The sequence below is a fragment of the Equus asinus genome, chromosome 10, assembly GCF_041296235.1.
Source record: "Equus asinus isolate D_3611 breed Donkey chromosome 10, EquAss-T2T_v2, whole genome shotgun sequence".
Classification (NCBI taxonomy): domain Eukaryota; kingdom Metazoa; phylum Chordata; class Mammalia; order Perissodactyla; family Equidae; genus Equus; species Equus asinus.
The window spans coordinates 34,559,017-34,583,516 of NC_091799.1; the positions used below are offsets into that span (position 1 = coordinate 34,559,017).

General features: G+C 50.9%; 1 protein-coding gene across 5 annotated transcripts in view; it reads left to right on the forward strand.

Moving 5' to 3' along the window:
• Positions 1-24,500, forward strand: part of PTPN3 (protein tyrosine phosphatase non-receptor type 3) — a 139,098-nt gene that overhangs the window by 32,077 nt on the left and 82,521 nt on the right. The window contains exon 1 of one of the 5 annotated variants that reach the window (XM_044779079.2): positions 3,649-3,805. The exons of 1 other annotated variant lie outside the window; for it this stretch is intronic. In XM_044779079.2, the coding sequence (XP_044635014.1) occupies positions 3,712-3,805 (94 nt within the window). In that variant the 5' untranslated portion in view covers positions 3,649-3,711. Of the gene's footprint in view, positions 1-3,648; positions 3,806-4,222; positions 4,374-24,500 lie in introns of those variants that run through there. 3 more of the 5 variants (XM_044779075.2, XM_070519055.1, XM_070519054.1) reach the window with 3 other exon arrangements.

A 24,500-nucleotide genomic window follows, 5' to 3' on the forward strand; every position in this document is an offset into this window, starting at 1 on the left:
GGCCTATGGCGGAAACTCTTTCTATAAATTCCCCCGGCCTATGGCCTGTGGGGGGTGCTTGGCATCAGATTTTCTGCCCAAATGGCAGCTTCTGGGAATGCTGCTAATAACTGTGTTCAGTTGCTCGCCTCTCATTCCTCTTAACTTCTATGAATCTGGTCCCTGACCAGTGATGCATATTGGGTTTGTGGCATAGCTTCCTCTCCGATGAAATGACCCTCTTTGGCTTTTTGTGTTTGTTGTTTCGTGATTTCTGGGCCAGGTACAATCTACCAGCACTACGAAAAGAGGGAGCTGAGATTTTTTTAGCTCAGCAGCAGCAGGAGGGCTGTAGTGAGGGTCCTGGCTTTCTCTCTGCAAACATCATCAGGACCATCAGCTCTGTATCTTCATCTCAGCGAAGTCCTAAGGAGTCCACAGACCCTGTGGTTCCATTATGTTGTGATTCTGCCTCCAAAATGATTGCCCAGGGACAGTAACCTCTGTGGGTCCTCTCCAGCCTGGCCTCATTAGCTGAGATGTGCGTGGTCTAGCCCTATCCCATACTGGGCCTCTGGTGGCTCTAGATTCTGCTGGGTTCAACCACACAGACTAAGAAGATTATGGATCCATCCAATAGCTCTATTTGCATAAGATTTGGGAGCTTACAAGATCAACCGCCATTGCTGATAATAACATCACATCACTCCAGGTGCAAGATCATAAAAGGGTGGACTTTACTACTTTGGCCCCAAGAATAAAACAGTAACAGAGGACCAGAACAGTTAAAGGCAATCGGCAGCCTACAAAACACATCAAAAGGTAGAGAAAATAAGGCAACAAAGACGCAAAATGAAATGATACGTGTTTTCTCTTGTGATCAATACATGGTAAGCTACCACACAGACAGACACCTAACACCCCCGCTTTGAGGGCAGACCAGCTTGGGTTCCAATGCTGACCCAGCCGCTTACCAGCCGTGAACAGCTCCTAGAATGTTTCCTCTTTTGCAAAACCAAGCTAAAAACACTCACTCTAAAGAGCGACTGTAAGGATTAAGGATAGAATATGTGTAAAATATTGCTCACTCTTGGACTTCATAATAGTTATTATTGTTTTTATTATTAGACACAAAACTGCAAGATTTTTTACTTTGGTTGTTTAAATGTTTATTATTTTAAAATAAATATCGCAAACACAACATTGTGACATTACTAGATAACTCAAAAATAAAACCAACCCTACTAGTCAAAAAATCAGACTATTTACATTTTCCCATATTCCCTTCTAGTCTCCATGAACGCGTGGACATAAGCTTCACGTCGTGTATTTGTGTTTTCAGCTTTTTTTTCGCTTAACATTACACTGCGATTTTCCCCGTTGCAATATGGTCTAATTTAGTGTAAAATAGTTATTATTTCACCAAACATCCTATAACCGAATTAATCGTTCCTCTACTTGTGGACACTTCTTTGTTTCCAATTTGGGGGAAATCCTTTAATTTTGTCCCTGTTTCCGTTATGGGGATTTGAAATGCACAATTTTTTAAATATTTAGGTTTTCTTCCCTTAAGTGTACGTACTTTTTTTAGCTTAATTTGAAAACATTGTCTAAGCTAATGACTGGTGGCTGTGGGGAAGGAAAAGGTGGTTTCAGCCTAGTTTTTGGTGGAAGGCAAATTGTGACAACTGCAAGAATTCACATGTCCATTCACCTCGGTTTCCTCATCTCAGCCGTTGGCAAACTGGTATGATGACAGAGCACTGCGCTAGGCACTCAAGAAATGGATCTTTAAAGTAGAGGAAACATGTTCATGCTCTTGATTTCATTCAATACCCACATACGCCCCAGATCGAAGCGGTAGGTATTCGTATTATTTGAGGCACAGAGAGGGTGAGGCACTTGCCCCAGATCACACAGTGGCTGGGAGAGAACAGAGAACGCCTCTCAGACTCTGAATTTTCAACTCTCCCACTGAAATGAATGCCCCCAGACCCCTCTCTAAGAGGGGGCGGGAGCAGAGAGGGGTTGACGACCGAGCCGGGCTCTACAGGGGTGTTGCCTGCCCGCCAGGAGGCCCCTCCTCCCGGGCTGGGGCTCGCCCGGCTCGGAGCATGCCCAGTGCGCTCCCCGCCCGTCCCAGCGGAGCAGGCGGGCGGCGCGGCTCCAGGTTTTGCCCGCCACTCGAGGGCGGGGCGGGGCGGGACCCGTTCCTGGGACTCCTTGGCTCCGTCGGAATTCCCCCTACGCGACGCTCGGGCGACGCCCGCTGCGGTGGCGCTACCCCAGGACTTGTGACTCGGGGACAACGACCGAAGCGAGGTTCTAGGGGCTGTCGGCGGCCGCCGAATGGCCCTGGGCCGACCGGCCCCCTGGACCTCGGGCACCTGGGTCCGGGATGGTTCCAGCCATTACTCCATCCTTTCATTCACATATTCACTCAACAAATCGTTTTTGAGCACCTAGTGTGTGCCAGGCACTGTTGTAGGGGCGGGGACCCTGCAGTGAAGACAGGCAGGGCTCCAGCCGCAGAGCTGAAATTCCGGAGGTGAATACACAATGAGAAGTAAGCAAATCAGAGGAAAAGTCGCTCACCCACCTCACCTCCTGCCCCTCTGCCCTCTTTCTATTGCCTAAGCAGTCCTGCGCCTTAGGGTCTTTGCACTGGCTGTTCCCTGTGCCGGGAATGCTCTTCCCAATTTTTCTGCGTGGCTGAAATGTCATTTTCTCAATGTCACCTCTCAAGGGCCGGATCTGACCGCTTCATTTAAAATGGCACTCCCTGCACCCCCAGGTCTCCTCACCCTGCTTTTTCCTTCGGAGAACTTACCACCTTCTGATATACTAGAGTAGTTGGCTTATTTTCATGTGTGTTGCCTACTGCCCGCCTCTCCTCCCCCAAACTCCACCAGGGGACGGAATTTTTATTTGTTCACCACGCGCGAATAACCAGCATAGGTGATCAATAATTATTTGTTGAATAAATTAATGGATAGTGATAAATGTGAAGAAAATATAGGGAGGACATGGAGAGTGTCCAGGAGGAGGGGGCCAACTTAGTAAGGTGGTCAGGGAAGACCTCTCCTCGAAGGGGGACGTATGTACAATGAAAAGGTGCCGGTCAAGCGAAAAGCTGCGCAAAGACGTCCCACGCGGGGGGGGGGGGGAGGGGGGTTGGGGGGGGGAGCATGTGCAAATGTCCTGAGGCTATCCAGGTTCTGAGTGTTTGATGGACTGAAAGGTGCTTGTGGGGCTATAGGAAGGCAGGTGGGAGATAAGGTGGAGGAGGGATGCAGGAGCACAGATGAGGTCGGGGGCCATAAATCTTGGGAAGAAGGTTTAAGACAGGAAGCTTACTAGTGGAACAGGATGAGCACTGGACTGGGAGTCAGCAGGACCCCTGCTAAAGCACAAAGCCCCTGGGCGAGGCGATTCCTCATTTCAAAGGTTTGCTGAGCGCCGACTGCTTGACATTCCTAGGTATGAAATCACGGAGGCCCGCGCACACAGTAGGTGCCCAATAAGTGGCTGTGGAATCCACGCCTGCGTGCATGCGCAGGGGGACTGCGGCGGCCCGGGGCTCGGCAGGAGGGCCGCGGGACCAGGTAGGCGCGGCCGGGGGCGGGAGCGCCCCCAGGGCGGCCCGGGCGCCCGCCCCCCGCTCCCCGCCCGGCGCGCGGGCCCGTCGCGGCCAGCCCGGCCGGCGGGAGCCGCCCGCGGGCGGCACTGGGCATGCTCAGACGGCGGCCAGGTCGCGCCGCGAGCGAGCTTCCGCGCCGCCCGCACGCGCCACCTACCTGGGCGCCCGCGCCCCCGGATGCTGCAGGTACGGGCCGGCGCGACCCCCGCGGGCCGCGGGCAGGGGGCGGGCGACCGGGCCGGGGGCGCGCGCGGAGCCGCCCCGCCCCCCCTCCCCGGCCCCGGGCGCGCGGCGAAGGCGCGGGAGGACGGACGGACTGGCGGGCGGGTGGCCGCCGGGGGGCCCGCGCCACGTCGGGGCGGGGAGGGGGTGCCTCCGCCGCGCTCACCTGGCGGGCCGGCCCGGGGGGGCGCAGGCCGGGCGCGGCTCGGTCCCCGGCGGGCGGGCGGGCGCGCCGCGGTGGCGGCGGCGGGGCGTGGGCGTGCGCTTCGGCCGGGGCAGGGTCAGGGGCGGGCGCGCGCGAGCCCGTTCGGCCGGCGACCCCGGGGGCCCCAGCGCCACCGCGATCGCGGCCCCGGGCGCCGAGGGGGCGCACGGCCCGCGGGGAGCCAGCCAGGCGCGGCGGCCAGACCTTCTCAGCTCTCGGGGCGAATCCGCCTCTCGGCTTTCAAAGATGGCATTTCCTGGGCCTGGCACGGACTCCAGCGCCAAGAAACCCTGCCCGTTCCGCGGGCGATCCGGAATGATTTATCAGGTACCTGCGGTGAGACAGCTGCAGTGGAGGGGCGACCGCGAGAGCGCCCCGCTCCCCGGAAATTCCCATTTCCACCATGTAAAGTCGCTGAGAAGTTGCGGTTGCCTTAAAAATTCATGGGAAGTTGAGACAACTTGACACCTGGGTTTTCCGAGGCGGTGAAAAGAGCTTGTGACTTGGAAACTGGAGACCTCTGTTCGAGTTGGGCTCCCCTCAGGCCAGCTGGTGCCCTTGGGCGAGTTGTTTAACCTCTCTGATCCTCCGTTTCCTCCCTTGCAAACAGCCGGTAATGATGCCCACCTCGCTGGGTTGTTGGGTGGATTAAGTGGGATAAATTATGTGGAGGTGTTTGGCACCGTGCCCGGCACAAAGCAAGGGAGCAGTTGGCGTGATGTGAATTTAATTCGTTTAGAGACCCTCGTGGCTCCCATTTCACCAGGAAATTAGAATTATGAAAGCATCTTCAGGGCCTAGTGGCAGAGTGACAGACCCTGTCTTTGTGCCCAGGAGAACTTCTCCTGAAGTCAAGGGCTTTGGAAAAACAATTTAGCTGAATTGTAATCGGAGAGCATCTTTAAAAGCAGTTTTATACATTCAGAAACTCCAGAAGTTGGCAGTTCGGCTTTACTTGCAAAAGAGCTGTTTTGCAAGATGATCCATCTTGCAAATGTTGGAACAGATGATGCTTGAAAGTAAAGCCTGGTTAGGAAGATTTCTGTTCTAAAAGCCTCCTAAACCTAACTCTCAGTGATCACTTAGATCAGGGTTTCTTAACCTCGGCATTGTTAACATTTGGGGTTCCATAATTCTTGGTTATGGGGCCCGGCCTGTGCCTTGTAGGATGTTTAGCAGCATCCCTGGTCTCTTTCCAGTAGGTTCCAGTAGCAATCCCTTTCCCTCAGTTGTGCCAACCAAAAATGGGTCCAGACAGAGCCGAATGAGCCCTGGTGGGCAAAATATCCTCCCTTCCCCTTTAGAACCACCGAGTTTGCAGCATCGCGCTTTCTGTCATTAGCCTGGGTTGTTTGGGAATTTCGTCTTATGTTTTTGGTATAGCCTTATAGAACTGCACACAGTACATCCACATGCATCAACGCATTTAATTTTTACAGCTAGCCCTTGGGACTGGTGTTATTCCCATTTTATAAAGAAGGAAATTGAGGCATTGAGCAGTCGATTACCCAGTATGTGATGTCGCTGGGATGTTAACTGAGGTCTTCCGGTTCCATGGGTAGTCTTTTTCTTCGGCATTAACCTGCCCTTTATTGTCCAGAGACTCTGAAATAGATGACTTTCCTGATTATTAAATCATGATGTAAAGTAGATTGGAAGCCAGAACCCGTCTGAGATTGACTAGTTGAAAATTAACAGTAAGCTATTATCTGACAGAGAGTAGGTCGTTCTGGTTAAATATTCCAGTTGATAGTGAGCTCCTGTAAATCCCACCTACAGTTAATGGAATAGCAATTTGCAGAGAATTAGAATAGAATGAAACGTGCCTAATACTCTATTGATCCTGAGTTGTCTCTGGTGATTTGCCATCTCCTAAAACGGACTCCTGTATGCAAATTAGACATTAGCTGGAGAATGTCAGAGGTCAGGTTACTGACGGCATTTTGGAGTGGCTGAGGAATTCTCAGCAAGCATTTATGGGGCTGCTTCTCTATGGTAGATGCAGTGCTGGGTGGGGCTGCAGCATAGGCCAGGGGACCTGCGGGGGCTTCTCTGCAAGGAGAGGCCAGGTTCTGGCCAGGCCGGACACATGGCAGGCAGAAAGAACCGAAGGTAACACTCAGGCAAATTTAGGATCCCACACTCCATCACCACTCCTGTCTCTGAGCCCTCCTGTCTGCACTTGATCATAGAGAACGTCTTCTGATTGCTTTTAACGTTCTCATTCAGGTATCAGGAAGCTGGTCAGAGACAAATCATATCCCTGAAAGAAGCTGGGGTTCCAAGCCGGTGATCGGTCCCAGGCCATTGAGACCAGCTCCCTGATGGTTGGTTGTGAACTGGCAGGTTTCGTGTACATTATTTATCATCCGTGTCGTTTTCCTTGCCCCTGCAGATGAGGAAACTGAGCTAGCAAAGGTAGTGTGGGGCTAGGAGCAAGAGGGATGCATTGTGACCTTTTGAACCTGGGGTCCAGGCGTCTGAGGGATTGTGTTTTCTAGGATGGACATAAGTCACCAGAGGTGCTCAGCTTTGGGGACTGGAGGGAGCAGGAAGACATGGCCCCCTACCTCCCCTGCAGCCTTCAGGGTTTGTGGCAGGTTGGGAGGGGACCAGCAATTGGTCCTTCTCTACCTAGGAGAGTGTCTGTTGACCTTAATCCCAGAGCTCACCTTCCTTCCAGCAGACAATGGCTCCTGGAAAGGAGGGCTGATCCCTCTTCATCCCTTCCCAGGGTCCGTTGCAGAGGCTGGAATGCCTGTGGCACCTGGCACCCCGCATTGGCCCTGGTGTTGATGGCTGGTGGGGGCGGGCAGCCTGCTGGTGTTGCCCCCCTAGGCCGGGCTCCTCTTACCGACTCTCCTAGAGACAGAACAGGACCCGGTCAGTGCCCACACTGCCCTAGCCTGGGTCCTCACAACCGCAGGCTCAGATCTCACAGGTGTCTCCTTTCATCTGCCTGAGGGGCACATAAAGGCAGTGCTTGCTAGGCCCCTGGCTGAAATCTGATCTCTCCTGGCTTCCAAGACTCAGAGATCTTGAGTCTGCAGAGCTTCTGCTTGGGCTTGCACCTGAAGCTGCCCGCAGCCTCCAGGTTCAAACAGCTGTGAGCACAGATTTAACAGCAAAATAGGACATTTATGGAGCCCATACTGTGTCGGGCCCTGGGGCTGCAGGGATGAAAGCTGAAGATTTGTCTTGGAAGGATGCATGGTGGAGTTGGAAAGACAACGACATTGGGGGGTGTGTGTGTCTGTGTGCCTCTCCACCTCCGTCCATCTCTCTGTCTATCTGATAACTACTTAAAAAGAGGATAAAGGCAGATGCAGGAGAGACCAGAGGAGGCAGCTGTTCATTCTGACGGGCATCAGGAGCACCACAGGGAGAGCTGGCATTAGAATCCAGCCTTGAAGGTAGAGAAGATGGCATTCGAGGGTAAATGAACACAGGAGCACAGTCTCAGAGGCATGAAGAGCCTTTGTGTACCTTGTGGGGGATGACTCTTTCCTGGGTGCAGCCTCCTGACCTTGGCTGGTGCAGAACCCAACTCCTGTAGGCAGGGTCCTGCCCAGTCTCTGTACAGGGGCCCAGCCTTGCAGCCCAAGAGTAAGTACCCACGCTCCACGTTTGCCCTGGATAGGAGCTCTGCCTCTGGGTCGTCTTTGAGGCATGAGCACCTTGTGGGAGGGATGCCTCTGATTTACTTATTAAACACTGATATGGTACTTACTGGCTGCCAGGCACTGTTCTGAGTGCTTTCCAGATATTAACTCCTTCATTTAATCCTCGTGGCAGCCCTCTGGCCACGCTGCCTCCCCGGGTACCAGCCGCTTGGTAGGTAGGTGAGGGAAGAGCTCATTTCCCCAGACTCTGTCCATCTGTGGGTGATGCTCTGATCATGGTACAGCTTCTGGCTGTGGTTTCCATCGATGTGCCCGGAAACAGCCAAGTCTGAGAGTCGTGATGGAGTGCTGACCGCCATGGATTTTTCTCCGTGACCCCGTTTCCTTCGGGGGGCTAGCCGGGCTCCACCGGCTGCATTTTCTGAACCAAAGACTGGCAACTGCAGTCTGAAAAAGAATGTTTGTGCTGCTTCTTTATGCAAGAGGAGGCCTGGGAGGTGTTGTTTGGATACTGAGAGAGTGGAATTTTTGAGACATTTCGATGGTTTATGTGGAAAGTTAGGACAGAGGATTTGAAATTGGGATAGTCCTGGAAAATTCAGGTCCCATGATTTACTGTCAGGATACACAAGGTTTTAGTAAATATTTAAGCAATGTGTAGTTTGGAGTGAAGTTTCTGTAGTGAGCCTGTTCAAGCCCCAGAAGGGAATAAATGGTGCCTTCCAGCCCCAGAATCTTGCTAATCCTACCCGCCCCATTTTATAGATGGGATGAGAAAACTGAGACCCAGAGGGATGAAGTGACAGCCCGGGGGGCACAGTGCTTGTATGTCGGACAGCCAAGATTTGAACCCAGGTCTGTCCCTAGACAAATCATTCAGCTGTCAAATGAAGATACTAATAAAACCTGTTTCCTTTAAATTGACCGGTTTAAAGGAGTTCGTGACTGAAAACCCACTAAGGCAGAACTTGGCACAGGAAAAGGCCCCTCCCTTTGTGGTCGGGCCCCTGACCCTCCAGACAGACCCTGTGTTTAGCTTCAGTCCTGGGAGTCGCTGTGGGCGAGTGACAGCCCACTCCCAGGGACCAGAAAGGGGGGGGTGGCCAGCTGGATGCTGTGTGGATGAGAGGCACTGATCCAACTTTGGGAGTGGGGTGTGAAGACCTGGCTCGTGCACCCCGCTTGCCTCGGCTGAGTCAGCCTATGGTCTAGATCCCGGGTTCTTGGTAACAGAGGCAGCAACCAGCTCCGCCAGCCGGGCCTTGACCCTAACCACTGGTGGGCTCGGAGGGGATGTGTCACAGCCTGAGCCCAGGTCTTGCCCACTTCGTTTTCCCCGGTTCCCTCCCCTGGTCTGCTTATCAAATTCATACATGGTTGTGGTTGAAAACCAAAGTGTCACGGAGCAGAAGAAAAATCATTCATGATAGTCATGATTCTCCTCAAGGGGCAGCCACCACCACCACTGATGTGGACCCCACACGCCCTCTCACCTGCCAGCCTGTTCTTGCCTCTGCAACCAAGGGGGTCTTTCAAAAATCCTTCCTATTGCTCTTAGAATAAAAGACAAGACAAATGTTGGCATCTCCCACAGGCCCCAGTGTGTGCGCTTTGATCTGCATGGTTTTCCCAGCTCTTGCCTCACCTGCTGTGAAGGCCTGGAACTTTCTTCCCCTCCCCCGAGTTAACTAACGCTTCCTCTGGGTCTTAGCCCATGATTGCAGATGCCTTCCCTCACCTGCCTGCTGTAAATGTTCATGCCGCCAGGTCGCTCCCCTTTTACAGCACTTTTCACAGTTGCGGTTCATTTGTGTAATTATTTGTATTAGTATCTGTCTCCCCAGCTACACTGGGAGCTCTGTGAGGTAAGGGTCTTTCTTTTTAAAAGAAAACTTTCTCTGAAACTTATTTTTTTTCTTTGAACTTTTTATTTTGACCTAGTTCAGACTTATAGAAAAGTTCCAAAAATAGAACAAAGAACTCTGCTCTTCTCCCAGATTCCCCAGATGTTACCATTTTATCACATTTCTCTTTCTACATAGGTATATATTTTCCCTGAACCATTTGAGGATCGTTTATAGACTCATCCTTTCCCCCCAAAATTCTTCAGTGTGTTTCCTAAAAACAATGACATTCTCCTATGTAACTACAGTGTAATTTTTAGAATCAAATTATGTTAATTAAAATAAAATATTTTATTTATTTAATATTGATTCATAGTGATACAATATAAAAATACTCTTATCTAATCTGTAGACCATACTGAGGTTTTGCCAGTTGTCTCAACAGTATCCTTTGTAGCAAAGAAAACCCAAGCTCGTGTGTTCCATGTGGTTGTAACACTTCCTATTCTCCTTTAAACTGGAACAGTGCCTCGGCCTTTCTCTGTCCTTTATGACCTTGACGTTTTTGGAGAGTACAGGCCAGTTATTTCCTAGAATGCCCTTCAATTTGAGTCTGTCTGTTTTAACTCACCATTGTGTCCCCAGCGCCACTGGAACATCAAATGCACTCGGTAAATATCTGTTGAATGAAGAGACACGTAAGATGGAAGGAGGTGGAAGGAAAAAGGTCCACAGGTTTTCTAGTTTCCCGCACTCCTTTCCTTGCTGAAGGATGCTATTTAGTTGCAGTCACAGTGTATATAGATTTAAATCTTGCTATTTTTATAGCACAGCTTTCCCCCCAAAAGAGAGGCTTCCTCAGGGGTAGTGAGCCTGCTGTCTCTGCAGGTATACAAGCAGACGCCAGGTGATGGCTTGGCAGGGATGCTGGAGAGAAGATTGGAACGTTTGTTGAGGGGCGAGCCTCAGCCTGGAGGTCCCTCCTGATGCTGAGCAGGCTTCTCTAACCATGACTCTTAACTTTGCACGTGGGGCCCAAGAATAAGGCAACTCGAATTTATCATCCAAGCCAGAATATTTTGAGAATAAAAGGTGGTGCTATAATAATTGCATCTAATCGAGGAGGCTCCACTGGGACTCCCTGGGCACACACGACTTTGAGGTTGGAGATCAGTGCTGGGGGATCACCCTGGAAACCCTTCTGGCCCTAGGATTCCTCTCCCTGGATGAAGACAGAACTGATGTCCTTGTCTGTGGGTCCATGTTCACAGCTTTGGTCCTGATGAACCTCTGGGGTCGCACTTCCCTTGGCGTGCCCCTCTGCAGCCTTGCTCCTGCTACACCAGCCTTTTCTCAGCCTTCACCTCACTGTGCTCCTTCCTGCCCTTCCCTGAACCTCATCTTCTCTTTTCCTCCAGTGCTCACACTTCCACCTGTCCTTCCTGCACAGACACCCACATCCCTCTCCCAGCCCTGGTTCTGAGATCAGAACCAGTCACCAGCCTTTGGCAGAGGCAGGGAAGCAGGTGGCACAGGGCACCCAGGCACAAGAGGATGGGCATTGGATGACCAGTAGGTGCAGACAGGGACTTGGATGCAGAGAAACCAGGCAGGAAACCAGCGTTTAGGGCTCCCGGTAACAAGGTCAGTACAGGGCCGTTTATCAGGAAGCCTAGATTTGCAATATCGAGTGCCTGGGCACTCCGGGCAGAGGGGCCGGGCACTGGGATCCATGTAGCATGGTTCTTTAACTCATCTTCTGCTTGGGAAAAAAGACAAAGCCTGCCTTCCTCGATTAAAATGTACTGTAGGAGGAAAATGTGAAGTTGTGGAGAGATTTTCTGGGGCCTCCCAGTCTTGTGGACTTTGTGAACACAGTCCAGGGCAGTATAGTGTTTTTATAACTCGGGGCATCGGTGGCTTTAATAGAAAAGCCAGTTAGCTAGTGAAGGAGTATTCTAGTTCTTAGAATGGAAAATACTAGCACTTGCTAAACTTTGGGAAGGTTTTCTAGTTAACTGTGATATCATGCTTTACTGGTTAGAATGTTCTTTTCCCCTCCCAAGGCACAGCTCTATAAAAGCATTTAGTTTGAGGTCCCTTTTTACAGGACAGAAAGGATTACACAGCATCAGAACTGGAAGGGACCTCAGAAGAACCTTCTCCAGCTCTCTGTAGTTGGGGAAACTGAGGCCCTAAAAGGGGTGTGGCATGCTCCAGGGCACACAGGTGGTCGGTTGCAGAGCAGGGCCTGGTACCCACGTCATGCAGTCTCCAGCCCCCTGATCTTAGGTGTGTTTGCTAGATCTCATTTAAGGACGTTTATTAGATGGACTGTACATTTCCCTTATTTTGTTAATATCCTTTGCCATTTCTCTAACTATTGAAATGCATTGTATTGGGATTGAAGCAGTTAGGCATTTCTTGCTCTTTTATGTAGAAGTTGCTAGGCTGATTTTTTTTTTTTAACTTTTTATTAAGATTATGATCGTTTACAACCTTGTGAAATTTCAGTTGTACATTATTGTTAGTCATGTGGTAGGTGCACCACTTCACCCTCTGTGCCCTCTCCCCACCCCACCCCCCTTTCCCCTGGTAACCACCAATCAGTTCTCTTTGTCTCTATGTTTAACTTCCATCTATGAGTGGAGTCATACAGAGTTCATCTTTCTCTGTAGGCTGATTTTTTTTTTTTCATTTTCAGATAAAAAAGATGATACATATTTTCCGTTGAATTTCTGTATTCTCTACTAGTCTTTCTCAACCTTGAGCACATCAGAGTCACCTGTTAAAACACAGGCTGCTGGGCCCCACCCCCCAGAGTCTGATTCATTGAGTCTGATTCAGTCTGAGTCAGACTTTCAGGGGAGGCCTCAAAATTGGCATTTCTAACAAGCTCCCCAGTGATCCACTGGTCCAGTAGCATCCTTTGAGGACCACTGCCCCAGGCTTAGTGATAGTTTCAGACAGTGTGCTGTGCGCTCTGCAGCCAGCTGGGCCCTCCCTGCAGTCTGACCAGCCCTCCATCCTCCCTTCTTACTCCCGCACCAGCCAACCTGACCCTTCCCCTCTCTCCAGGTCTCCTACCTGTTGTCCTCGCCTCTCCTGGTGACCCCACCCCCATGGTCCTGAGATGCTCATCTGGTGGGAGCCTCCTCACCTTTCCCCCTTCTCCTTCATTTTCTGGCTCCTTTTTCTTTGTCCGCTTTTCCTCCAGTCTGACAAAATGAGTGTCTTCTGGCTTAGGCCTACCTCTCCAGGACTGTCGTCCCATCACCTGGCAAAAGGCCTCCTCTGAGCCTGGCCTCACCTTTAGGTCACCGCCCACTTACTCCCTTCCCTTTCCCTACCCAGCCTCCTGGAGGAATAGTCTACAGTTGCTGAAAAAGATTTGCTCTCACCTCTCTTAGACCATTCAATTCCAGGAGTTCAGATTTTCTCTAGTACCTATCATGAATGAAAGACGTAATTGTGGTAAAATACGCATAACATAAAATTTACCGTCTTTGGGGGCCAACCCAGTGGCGCAGCGGTTAAGTTTGCACGTGCTGCTTCGGTGCCCCGGGGTTCGCCGGTTCAGATCCCGGGTGTGGACATGGCACCGCTTGGCAAGCCATGCTGTGGTAGGCATCCCACAAATAAAGTAGAGGAAGGTGGGCATGGATGTTAGCTCAGGGCCAGTCTTCCCTCAGCAAAAAGAGGAAGATTGGCAGCAGATGTTAGTTCAGGGCTAATCTTCCTCAAATAAATAAGTAAATAAAATTGACCACCTTAGCCATTTTTAGATGCACAGTTCAGTGGCATGAAGTCCAGTCACATTGCACCACGTGCATCCACCACCAGGCATCCACAGAACCCTTCTCATCTTGCAAAACTGAAACTCTGTGTGCACTTAACACTAACTCTCCGTTCCCCCCTCCATTCCCAGCCCCTGGCAACCACCGTTCTACTTTCTGTCTCCATGAATTTGACTACTCCAGGTATCTTATATAAAGAGAATCTAACAAGATTTGTCCTTTTGTGACTGCCTTATTTTCTTCAGCATGGTGTTCTCCAGGTTCTTCCATGTCGTAGCATTTGCCAGAATTTCCTTCCTTTTTAAGGCTGGAAAATATTCCACTGAAGGTATAGGCCACATTTGTTCTTTCATCCATTGATGGACCTTTGGGTTGCTTTCACTTTTTGGCTATTGCAAATGATGCTGCTGTGAACATGGGTGTCCGCGCAGGGACCTGCAACCTCAGGTAGGATGTTTAAGCATTTGTAAAGCAGTCTCAGCTCCATCTCCCCCCTGCATCCCCAGCCCGCCATCCCTAGGCTTCCCCAGCTGCCCCTTGACCAACACTAGCCTTGCTGTGATGGCCAGGGACTGCTCACTTGTCAAGACCAGTGGCCAGTTCACATGACAGCCCATTCGGTCTCTGTGCGCCTGGCCGGGCGCCCCTCCCTCGTGCCGGGGCTTCTGTGAGGCAGCTCTCCCCTCGTGCCTCCCAGGCCACCTTGGCTCATCCTCTGCTGTCTGCTCCCTTTTTCCTCTGCTCTTATTGTCCTGCGGGCCTTCCTGGGTGAACTCACCTGATCCCATCGTCAGGGGCTCACAGGTCTGTGTCTGCAGCCTGGTCATCTGCGGGCAGTTGAGGTCCTGTGGATATCACATCTGAACATCTCCCGCTGAGTGTCCCCTGGTCCCTTCTCTGCATGTCCAAAACAGCCCTGCAACTTCTTCCTTAAAAACATCCGCTCCGTAAGTCCCACAGTCTTCAGCTTAGAAACCCCAGGGTCACCCTCAGTCACCCCGACACCTGCCCTGGGCACAGCCTGCCCATCACACCTCAGGGATCCCTCCTCTGGCCCCTCTTTCCTTTCCAGCCCAGGAAAACTGGGTTCGTCCCTATGCTTCTCCCATCTGCCTCCACTTTGCTCACTGTCCCCCATAAGCCCTTCATGTCTTTATCTCCTTCACTTTGCTACCAGAAACTGTTCCCTACGAAAGCACATAAGATCTCCTCATTTTCTGCAGGTTCCATGTAACTTGGCTCCATCTGGCCTGGCTTTCCCCCATCTCTACCCCCAACCCAGCAAACCATGTGCTCTAAGCCAGGCCTTCCCAAGCCTTCATGGCAAAATCCAGATTCCGATGCTGGGGGCCTGGGAGGGCTCTACGTTCTGCATTTCTAACGAGCCCCTGGGTGATGGTGAGACGGATCCCCAGACCACACGGTGAGCAGCCGGACTCTCTATTTCACAAATGAAGTTCTTCCGACATGTTTTTGGTCTATAAATAATGTGAGGATTTTTAAATTTTGTGTTATAATTTTAACGCTGTTTTAGACAAAGTTAATCTTAAATTTTTTCAATCCTAATAAAGTCAGTTCTTTGTTACAGTGATTATTTGCTAACAAAAGATATTTTCAGAGACTGAGAAAGTCTTCAGTTTCTTAAGTTACCAAATAGATCCAGGTACCCGAATGGATGGGGTGGGGTGGGGTGGGGGTCAGGAGGATGTTTTCCCTTTAAAGGGGCGCACACTCAGGGTCTGGGCTCCCTCCTGGGAGCTTCTCTAGGGCGGAGATTGTCTCTTATTCACTCATCCCCCAGGACCCCCTTGGGCCTCCTTAGGATGTTGGCTGAAGGGGAAGGAGGTGAGTCCTGGCTCTTCCTCCAAGAGATGAGTGTGGAGACCGAGGATCTGATGTGTGAACATGGGCTTGGAGGGGAGCCTATGCTTTGAGTCCTTGGGGAAGTGCTCCCAGTCACAGGAGAGGAAGGGCAGGATTCCTGGCAGCTGGACCTTGTTGAGGGGCACGTGAGGCCAATTTGATGACTCTTAATAAGGCTTTGCTGTGGGAGGGGCCGGCCTTCGGCATGGAGAGGAGACCAGAGGGCGGGAGATGGACCTGGGGGAGCCTGACTGCATTTGCTGGTTTGCTGCGTGGGGAGGGTCAGAGAAGCGTGTCCCAAATGGTGAAGAATCAGGTTTCTGGGGGTGAGGGGATGGCATGGGATGGATGTCAGGGAAAGATAGAACCGTTTCTGACCGGTGTGCTCCAAGAACGTCGTTGTTCCTGTCGCCGCGTAAGTCTAAGCTCTTTAGCCTGCCCCTGAAGGGTTTCATGGCCTGGCCTCTGCCTCCCTCTCCCACTTGTTCTCTGCTACATTGCCCACGTTTCTGGGTCCCGGCCAAACCGTTCCCCACCTCAAATGCGAATGTGCGTCCTTGCTCCCAGCCTCCTCCCGAGGAGCTTGCTCTGCAGGGCTGCGGTGGTCATTGTTATCTCTACTGCAGCTTGTAAGCCTGGCCCCCCCCGCCCCGCCACCACTCTGCTCTGTGCCCCGAGTTGAGCCTTCTAACAACTCGGTTTCCTCTTCTCCACATGGAGACTGACAGGTCTCTCCACCCCACGAGATCAGAGGAAGAGCCCGTGATGAAGGCAGGTCTCCGGTGGCACATAATTACCCAGGAAGTGCTGGTTGTCAGCACAGCCTGCTGTCTGTCCCTCTCAGTAAGCTTGACAGGAGGACTATAGCGTGACGTTGGTCCACAGGTGGAGCCGGAGGTCTCAGAGATGGTGTGACTTGTGCAGGGCGGGGCTGAGGTGGTGCTGCCACGGAGGGTGTGGGATGTGATGAAGATTGTGAAAGAGGAGGAGGAAGCCAAAGCTCCAGGGAAAGTTGGATAGAGGTGGGGAGCAGAGCTTCTCAGACTTTTACCCGCACACGAGAGGATTCAGGTGCCGAAGGTCAGGGTGGGGCCCAGGATTCTGCATTTCTAACACTCGAGTGATGCTGCGCCAACCCTCTGGAGACCACACTTTGAGTGGCGTTGGTCCAGAACATGTCTTATGGTGGAGAAGAGAAAAAGCACAATGAGCACAGCCACACAGCCTTCTCCCCAGCTCCCTGGAGACCCCTTGGAGTGGGGGCCACCAGGTGTCCTGGGTCTGGCCAGTTAGATTGGAATCAGATTGTGGGTGGTGATGGAGGATGGGCAGTAGGGGCCCCTGAGGGCTTTGAGGTCTGTATTGGGTGATTTGATTTCGTCGTTTGATGCTTCATTCTTCAAGGTCTAGCTTTGCCATTAAAATCCCTTGAGAAGCTGTGTTTGTCCCAGGCTGAGCTGTGGTCACGCCCTAGACAAGGTCCCAGCAGCTAGTGGCACACACCTGTCTTCCCAGCACTTACTACCCTGCGAGGTGATTATTTGATTATTCACGCATCTCTCGCTCTGACCAGCCTGTGAACTCAGAGAGCAGAGACCTGAGATGGCGTCTTAGTCACCTCCGAGCCCCACCGCCTGCCGTGGAGCCTGGCGCAGTTGGGGCTCACTGAATGCCCGGGGCGCACCGAGTTGGGGTGCCTGGGAGAGAGTTGGTGTGGACGGATGGGGAAGGTGGTTTGAGGAGTCGGCAGGACCTCCAGTGAAAATGTCAGGAACGTCTTCAGAAGGTAGAATGGGGGCTGGGGAGCCATGGGGACTTGGGCATCAGCTCTGGGGAGCAGGAGCTTGGCGGTAAGCTCTCTGGAGGAGTAGAGGGTTCCATGGGCGAGTGGGGATTTCAGCCAAGAAACCCCTGTGTTGCTCTAAGATCCAAGAGCAAACTTGCTTTTCTCCTGCTCCCTCAGGAGAGGACAGGTGCCCAGACTTAGGCACATTGAGGATGAAGAATCTCAGCTTCCCGAGGCGGGCTGGAACCACGGATTGGGACCCAACACGTGGCAGGGTCTAGAGCCATTCGCAGTCATTAGCACGTTGAACCTTAACCTCAGAAGGGCCCTGTCAAGTGGGGCCCATGAACTCCCTGAACCTTAGGCCCCTGTGAGTTGGCGCCGGCCTCACTTTCCTGAGATGGAAATGGAGTTTCAGAGAGGTACAATAACTTTCTCAAAGCCACAGAGCTGGGAAGTGGAGGACTCTGGCCCGACTGTGGTCGGTGGGGCAGCCCAGGCTCACGGCGGCATTTCTGAGGGCAGAGTGCTTGCAGGTGTGGCTGACAAGGCCCAAGTGATGGCAGGGTCAGGCGGGCTGTTGGCCAGGTGCTGGGGGCCCCCTGGAGGAAGAGAAAGAAACCGGGCCTAGTGAAGGCAGAGCGGGAGAGGAGCAGCCGGAATGCATGGAGGTTGGAGCAGTCCCACACCCTGGGCACCAATAAAGCATCAGGTGACAGCATTTTTTTAAGTTATTTTCTTGAAACTCATTGCTCGTTATAGAAAATTTGGAAATACAGGAAAGTTGAAAGGGTAGAAAAACTAGCAATTATGTTTTGATGACCTTATGAGTTCCTTTATGTCTTAAATAGTTGTCATATTGGAGATACGCTGTTGTAGCTAGCCTTTTTAACTTAATCATCTAATCATTTTCCATGTCGTTATGAACTCTTCATGGCTCTCCTGTGGCTATTTTGTGACTGACTTTTAACTGGCCCTCAAAAGCTAGAAATCAACTTTTGTGGTAACTTTTGATGTCTCTGCAAGGAAAATCTTTGCAAATAAAACTTTATTTCCTGTCTGGGTATGTCCTGACAGTAGGTTCCTGGAAATGGACTCACTTGGGTCAGTCCACCTCCCAGCATTGTTGGAATGACATGCTGTTAGGAGCAATGACAGGAACCTCATAAAAGTGCAGGTGTAAGCCCTGTGTACATTAGCTTCTGTTTATTCACTCGTTTGTGCATTTCACCAGCATTTCTTAAGTGCCTGTGGGGAGAGACTCTATTTTCTATGGCCAGGTCAGCACAGTAATAGCTGCCAGCATCTCAGGCTTAACTGAGATGTGTGGTGCTGTCTGATCACCCACAGTGTCCCAGCCCTGACTGCCCCTGTCACAGGCCCCAGAGCTGGGATGGCCTGTGGGCCCCTGTGGCTGCCGGGTCCAGGCCATGCTCACCTGTGCATTGGAGCGCCTGCCTTCCCTTCTGTAATGCGGAGCGATGTGCCAGATGCTGATTGTTGTGCTCCCCGTGTTCTCCTCTTACCCATGCATTCCACGGGTACTTATTGAGTACCTCGTGTTTGCCAGGCACTGTTCCAGGTGCAGGGGATACAGCAGCAGTTAACTAAGAGTCCCTACCTTTAAGGAACTTCCATTGTAGTGGGAGGAGGATTGTTGGAATTGGGAGGAGCCAGGCCATAAACAAGTACTGAACTGTCCACTGGTGATAAACGCTAAGGGGAAAAAGAGTAAAGGAGAAGGGGGAGTGATCAGGAAGGCCTCACTGATAAGGTCTGAAGAAAGGGAGGGAGCCAGGCGGAGGATGTCTGTGGGAGGGGACTTGCAAGCTGCGGAACAAGCTTGGCACAGCCCAGGGACATGAAGGGGGCAGAGCGAGCAGGTGAGGGGCGATGTGATGAGGGCACAGCGGTGGTCCTTGTGTCGCAGAATGAGATCTAGGACCAGGGTTCGTTGTTTGTGGTTGAGAGGTTTTGGAGCCAGAGGGCCACTCCTGCCCTTTGTAGGAATTCAGACTAACCTCCCGCCTTTTCGTTGCTTGTCTGCAGTGGGTGATCACTGAGGCCTGTGTCTGGGGAAAACCCTGGGAATTGAAGCCCAGGCTTTGGCAGGTCACTGCCTCCATTGGCCCTTTGGTTTCCTTGTTGTGCAATGAGGGGCTTGAACTAGGAGACTAGTAAGGACAGGTTGAGCTTTCCAGCCTGGGACCCTCTGCCCTGTCCTTAGTTAAGTGGGCTAGTTAGATCTTGGACCATTTTAGTTTAACTGACAGGAGTGTGTAAGTGTAGTTGTTGATATATATAGTCCTTAAAATGTATAGCCTATCAGATCTACTCCTTTGTTACAAACGAGTCTTTCAGCCAGTGGTGGGTGGTCTTGGAGTAGTGTTGAGAAGCGGGTTGGGGGTGGAGCATGCCCCCAGTGTTGATCCACTCAACCATCCATTCATCTCAGTTAATTATTGAGCCCCTGCTGGGTACCAGGCACTGGGCCAGCTGCCTACAGCACAATAGTGATTTTTCAAAGACCCAGGCCCTGCCTTCTTCAAGTTCATGGTCTAGTGCAGCACTGTCGGCTCTGCCAGAGGATGATGGTGGGAGGGGACCCTGGTCGGAAAGACCATGGCAGCCCCTACCTCACATCGCACAAAAATTAACCCAAAATGGATCAGTCACCTAAATATAAGAGCTAAAACCATACAACTCTTAGGAAAAAAACATAGGAGTAAATCTTCATGACCAGTGGGTTCTTGGATGTGACATGAAAGCACAAGCAACAAAAGAAAAGTAGATACATTGGACTTCATCAAAATTAAAAACTTTCATACATCGATGGACATCATCAAGAAAGTGAAAAGACAGCCTATAAAATGGGAGAAAATATTTGGTAACCATATCTGATAAAGGTTTAACATTCAGAATATATAAAGAACTCCCATAACTCAACAACCCAAATTAAGATAAACAACCTAATTAAAAAATGGGGAGAGGACTTGGATAGACATTTCTCTGCAGATCTACAAATGGCCAATAAGCGCGTGAAAAGGTGCTCAACATCATTAGTCATCGAGGAAATGCAAATCAAAACCACAATGAGATATCACTTCACACCTACTGGGATGGCTATAATAAAAGTCTTGGTGAGGATGTGGAGAAATTGGAATACCCTTCGTTGCTGGTGGGAATGGAAAATGGGGTAACCTTTGTAGAAGAGTTTGGTGCTTTCTCACAAAGGTAAACATGGAATTACAAAATGATGCAGCAATTCCACTCCTAGGTATATACCCAAAAGAACTGAAAATGGGCTCAAACAGATGCTTATACAGAGATGTTCACTGCAGTAGCCAAATGGCGGAAACAACCCAAGTGTCCACAACAGACGAATGGATAGACAGAATGTGTCTATCCATGCAATGGAATATTATTCAGTCTTAAAAAGAAATGAAGTTCTGATAACATGCTGCAACATGGGTGAAGCTGGAGGACATTATGCTAAGTGAAATAAGCCGGGACAGAAGGACGAATGTTGTATAATTCCACTTAGGTGAAATATCCAGGCAAATTCATAGAGACAAAGTAGAGATTGCCAGAGGTTGGGGGAGGGAGGGAAGGAGGAGTTATTGCTTAATGGGTACAGAGTTTCTGTTTGGAAAGGTGAAAAGTTTTGGAAACAATGGTAACAGTTGTACAACATTGTGAATGTAATTAACTCCACTGAATTGTGTACTTTAAAATGGTTAAAATGGCAATTTTATGATTCTGTTTGTTTTACCATAATAAAGACAGACCAGGGCAGGGTAGTTCAATGTCTGGGAGGAGTGCGATTTGTCAGGAGCTGCTGGGTTTGGGTTCTGCTCTGTACCGGGTCACCTCAGGCACGGTCCTTACGGTCTTTAGCCTAGTTCTCTTTTGATGGGGGAGTCAAATGAGATGACAGGTGTAGCGCATCTGTCGTGGGAGATGCCTTCCCATCCCCTTTCATTCCATCCTTCCCCACGTGAAAAGATTGACTCTGTTGTCTTTTCTACCAACCAGGACAATCTGGTGGTTTTGCCCAAATCATCATTGATCGCCTGCTCATCGTTCTGCCATTTTCCTCTGGGCTGTGGTCTCGTCCCTTCCTGCCACCTTGCTGCCATGCTCATCGGGACCCCACTTCCCTGATGTTGGTGCCAGCCCTTGCTCACGAGCTTCTCCTCCCCTCTGGGTTTACTGTGGGCTCTTCTGAAAGTCTGAGCCCTACTAATTAGAAGTCATCCGAACACCCAGCTGTGGTTGTGATTCCAGTAGATGGAATATTGTGAAGTCATAACAAAAAATGCCAGTGAAGTGTTTGAAACACCTGGACAAATGCTTGATAGTGGGGTAATGGGAAAGAGTAAGGTGTGTGATTGTATAGACATTATAAGTACAACTTAATATCTGCCCCCAAACAAGCAACACTGCTGGTTGGCTTGTTTTATCTGATGCGAGCGGATCAGTGCCCCCTGCGTGGCAGCTGAGCTGCCCCCCCACTTCCCCTCCAGGGTTTGCCGCCTTCAGGTGGTCAGAGCTGACTTGTGTTTTCATAGCCTTGGAGGGAGACCCTGCTCTGCCTGAGCACCTCCCACAGCTGGTTGAAAGGATTTAGGTGCTGTCCTGGATCCTCCTGGAGACCTGGGCCTCTGTGGCACCTAGAGTGTCCCCCTGGTTTATCAGTCACCCCCATCCCCTGACTGTCCTCATGAGATCCTTGGTTTAGACCCAGCACGTGTGCCTGCCCCTGCGGGTGAGCAGGCAGGGGTCTGGTTGAGCTCAAGTTCATCGAGAAACCCAGCCTCCTGGGGGCTACCAGCAACCTGGGCCTTCCTCAGGGGCCCTCACAGTTCTGAGATCCCTGGAGGCAGGTGCAGTGGACGGGCTGGGGCTGGCCGGCTACTCTCCCAGGATCTCCCTGGAAAGAGAGCTGTTGGTCACGTGGTAGGAGAGGCCCCAGGCCAAACCCAGGGCCAGGAAATGAGGTGGCCCACTCCTGTTCTCTGCTAATAATTAACCCAGGGGTGGCTGCCTGTCAAGCTGGAAGGGCCTTTAGACGTCATGTACATGCACTCTAGCCCACGCCTTTGCAAAAGTGAGAGGAAGTCATTGACTACGTTTCCTCAATTCTGAGAGGCGTGCATCCCACATTTTAACTTTTCTGAGATCACGACCTTCGAGATCAAAGGGTGCTTTGGATGTACTGTTCCTTTAAAATTTTTCTGAAACACCTGTTAAAGCAATCATGTCATCTTAGAACGGAGGGAATATGGTAATAGATACCCAAGTCATTACTCAGGTTTCTGATGTTGCAGAATTAATTGGGGGGAAGAAAACTTTTCTGGACCATCTCCTAAGAGGAAATGGACCAACATGGGAGCTGTGGGGAGTGTTTATGAGATTATCTCAAAGGGTAAGAACATACCTTTCCTCAGTAAATTAGAGACACGAGTTAAGTGGGGCTTCCCCCAGCCCCAACGAATCACCTGTAAGTCCCCTTCCTCCCCAGTCCTGCGGGCCTGTGGGCAGGTGTGGCATGCCCTGCACTGAGCCTGGGGTCATCACCCCATTTGGAGGCTGACTGTGTGACTTGGGCGTGGTTGTTGGAGTCTAACCTTCAATCTGTAAAGTGGGAGCAGCAACACTGCCCGCGAGGCCCAGTCAGAATGAACAGAGCAGGAGAAAGGGATGTGAAAGTCTTTGGAAAACGGAAGCCCTTTAGGATCCTCATTGCTGCTCAGGACAGGAAGCCTGGGAATGGGAATGGCCCAGGGACTAGGAGCGAGGAGCGGGGAAAGGGCATAATACAGAGGCCGTCCTCACAGCAGCTGGCGTTGAGTGTCTGTGGTGGGCCAGGCACGACATCGCTGCTCCCCAGGATTATTTACAGAGGAGGACACTGAGACAAATCGCAAGTTGATTTGTCCAAGGTCATACCAGCTTGGAAGTGAAGAGCCGAGACTAGAACCCAAGTTTGACTGATTCCTTCAAACCTCCAACCAGCCCTGGCCACCTGGGGCCGCCAGGCAGCAGCTTTCCTGGTCCAAGTCGCCAGGCGCTCCTTGAAATCAAAGAACGGATTGTATCTGTCTATATTCCCAGCTCCCTGCACGTGGAAGGCCTCAGTACAAGTACATGCAACAACGGCAGCAGCAAGATATATTATTTGCACTCAATTATTCCGAATTGCTGTTGCTGTGATGGGCATTCTGGCATGCCTTTATAAGTCATTTTTAGAGTTAATGCAGTTTCCTCTCATTAATTTTCTGACCCCATCTCACCAAGTCATAAAGCTCTGGAAATCTGACGAGGCTGCATAAAAATACATTTTATCTTGGTTTCTAGAGGCGCTGGCAACCAACAGAGTTGCTGTACCTAATATAACCTGATATGGCCCCTCGGATTAAAACCTTCCAGGCAGCGGGTTTGAAAACTGGAAGCAGCCTGAGAGCGCTCTAAGCTGGGAAACTGGGCTGAAGAAAAATGGAGGAGTGACTTTCCCAGTCAGTTGGCTGATTAGTGATAAGTAGGGTGATACCTTGCGGGGAGGGGTTGGAGGGTATTATTCTGTGTTTCCTTGAGGGATGGTGATGGCAAGGGCTGCTGGTGGTGAGGCTCGGGTTTCTCTGGCCAGGCTACCCCTGGCTGCAGACTCCTTGGCAGGCACGGAGCTGGCAGGATGGCCCGGCTGTGAGATTCCTGCTTCTTGGCTGGGATGAGCTGCGATTAGCACATCTCAAGCCTTTCAAAGTGACTCTAGCTGTTTTCTTTTCTGAGGGCTTCTGCTGCTTTTGGCTGTAAAGGGGTGGGGGCTGGAGCCGAAGATAGAAATATCATGGACCGACGTCCAAATGGGCGTGTCTGTGCCCCGAGGGCAAATATTAGCACAGTATTTTTGTAAAGTTTATGCAACTTGATTCGTGTCCCTGTGGAGTAAATTTATTCCATCCTGTTTTCCAGTCTGTTTGAGGCCTAGTGGAACTGTTCAGAGGGAGGAAGAAAAGAGATTGGTAGCTTAATTTTACATAAAACAGCTCAGTCTAAAACATCCGGTTGTCTATATTTTGGCCTTTGTGTATTGCTTTTTGTCTGTTCATATTCTTTTATCCCCTAGTTCATGGTTTGATGGGCCATTTTAGTTTTTTTCCGAGGAGTTATCTGTTTAGAATATTTCTCCTGGGAAATCCATATAAGAAAATCCAGTTTTGAACAGTGCTGCTGCTGAGTAGGGCTTACACATACAGAAATGTAACCTTGGCACTGTTGAAACTGAAATCATAGTAGAATCTCGGTCCTGGAAGCTCAAAGTTCATCCATCCCACCTCCTCCAGTGCCAGCCTGCCTTCTGCAACCTTCTCACCAAGGGTCTCCTCCGGCTTCTCTGCTTGATCACCTCTAGTGACAGGGAGCTCGTTCTCTCCCAACATAGTCCCTTCCATATTTGTGCAACCCTGACTGTTCAGAAAGCTCTTTCTTCTGTTGAAGGGCTATCTGTTTCTTTCATCTTCTACCCATTGAACCTTTGG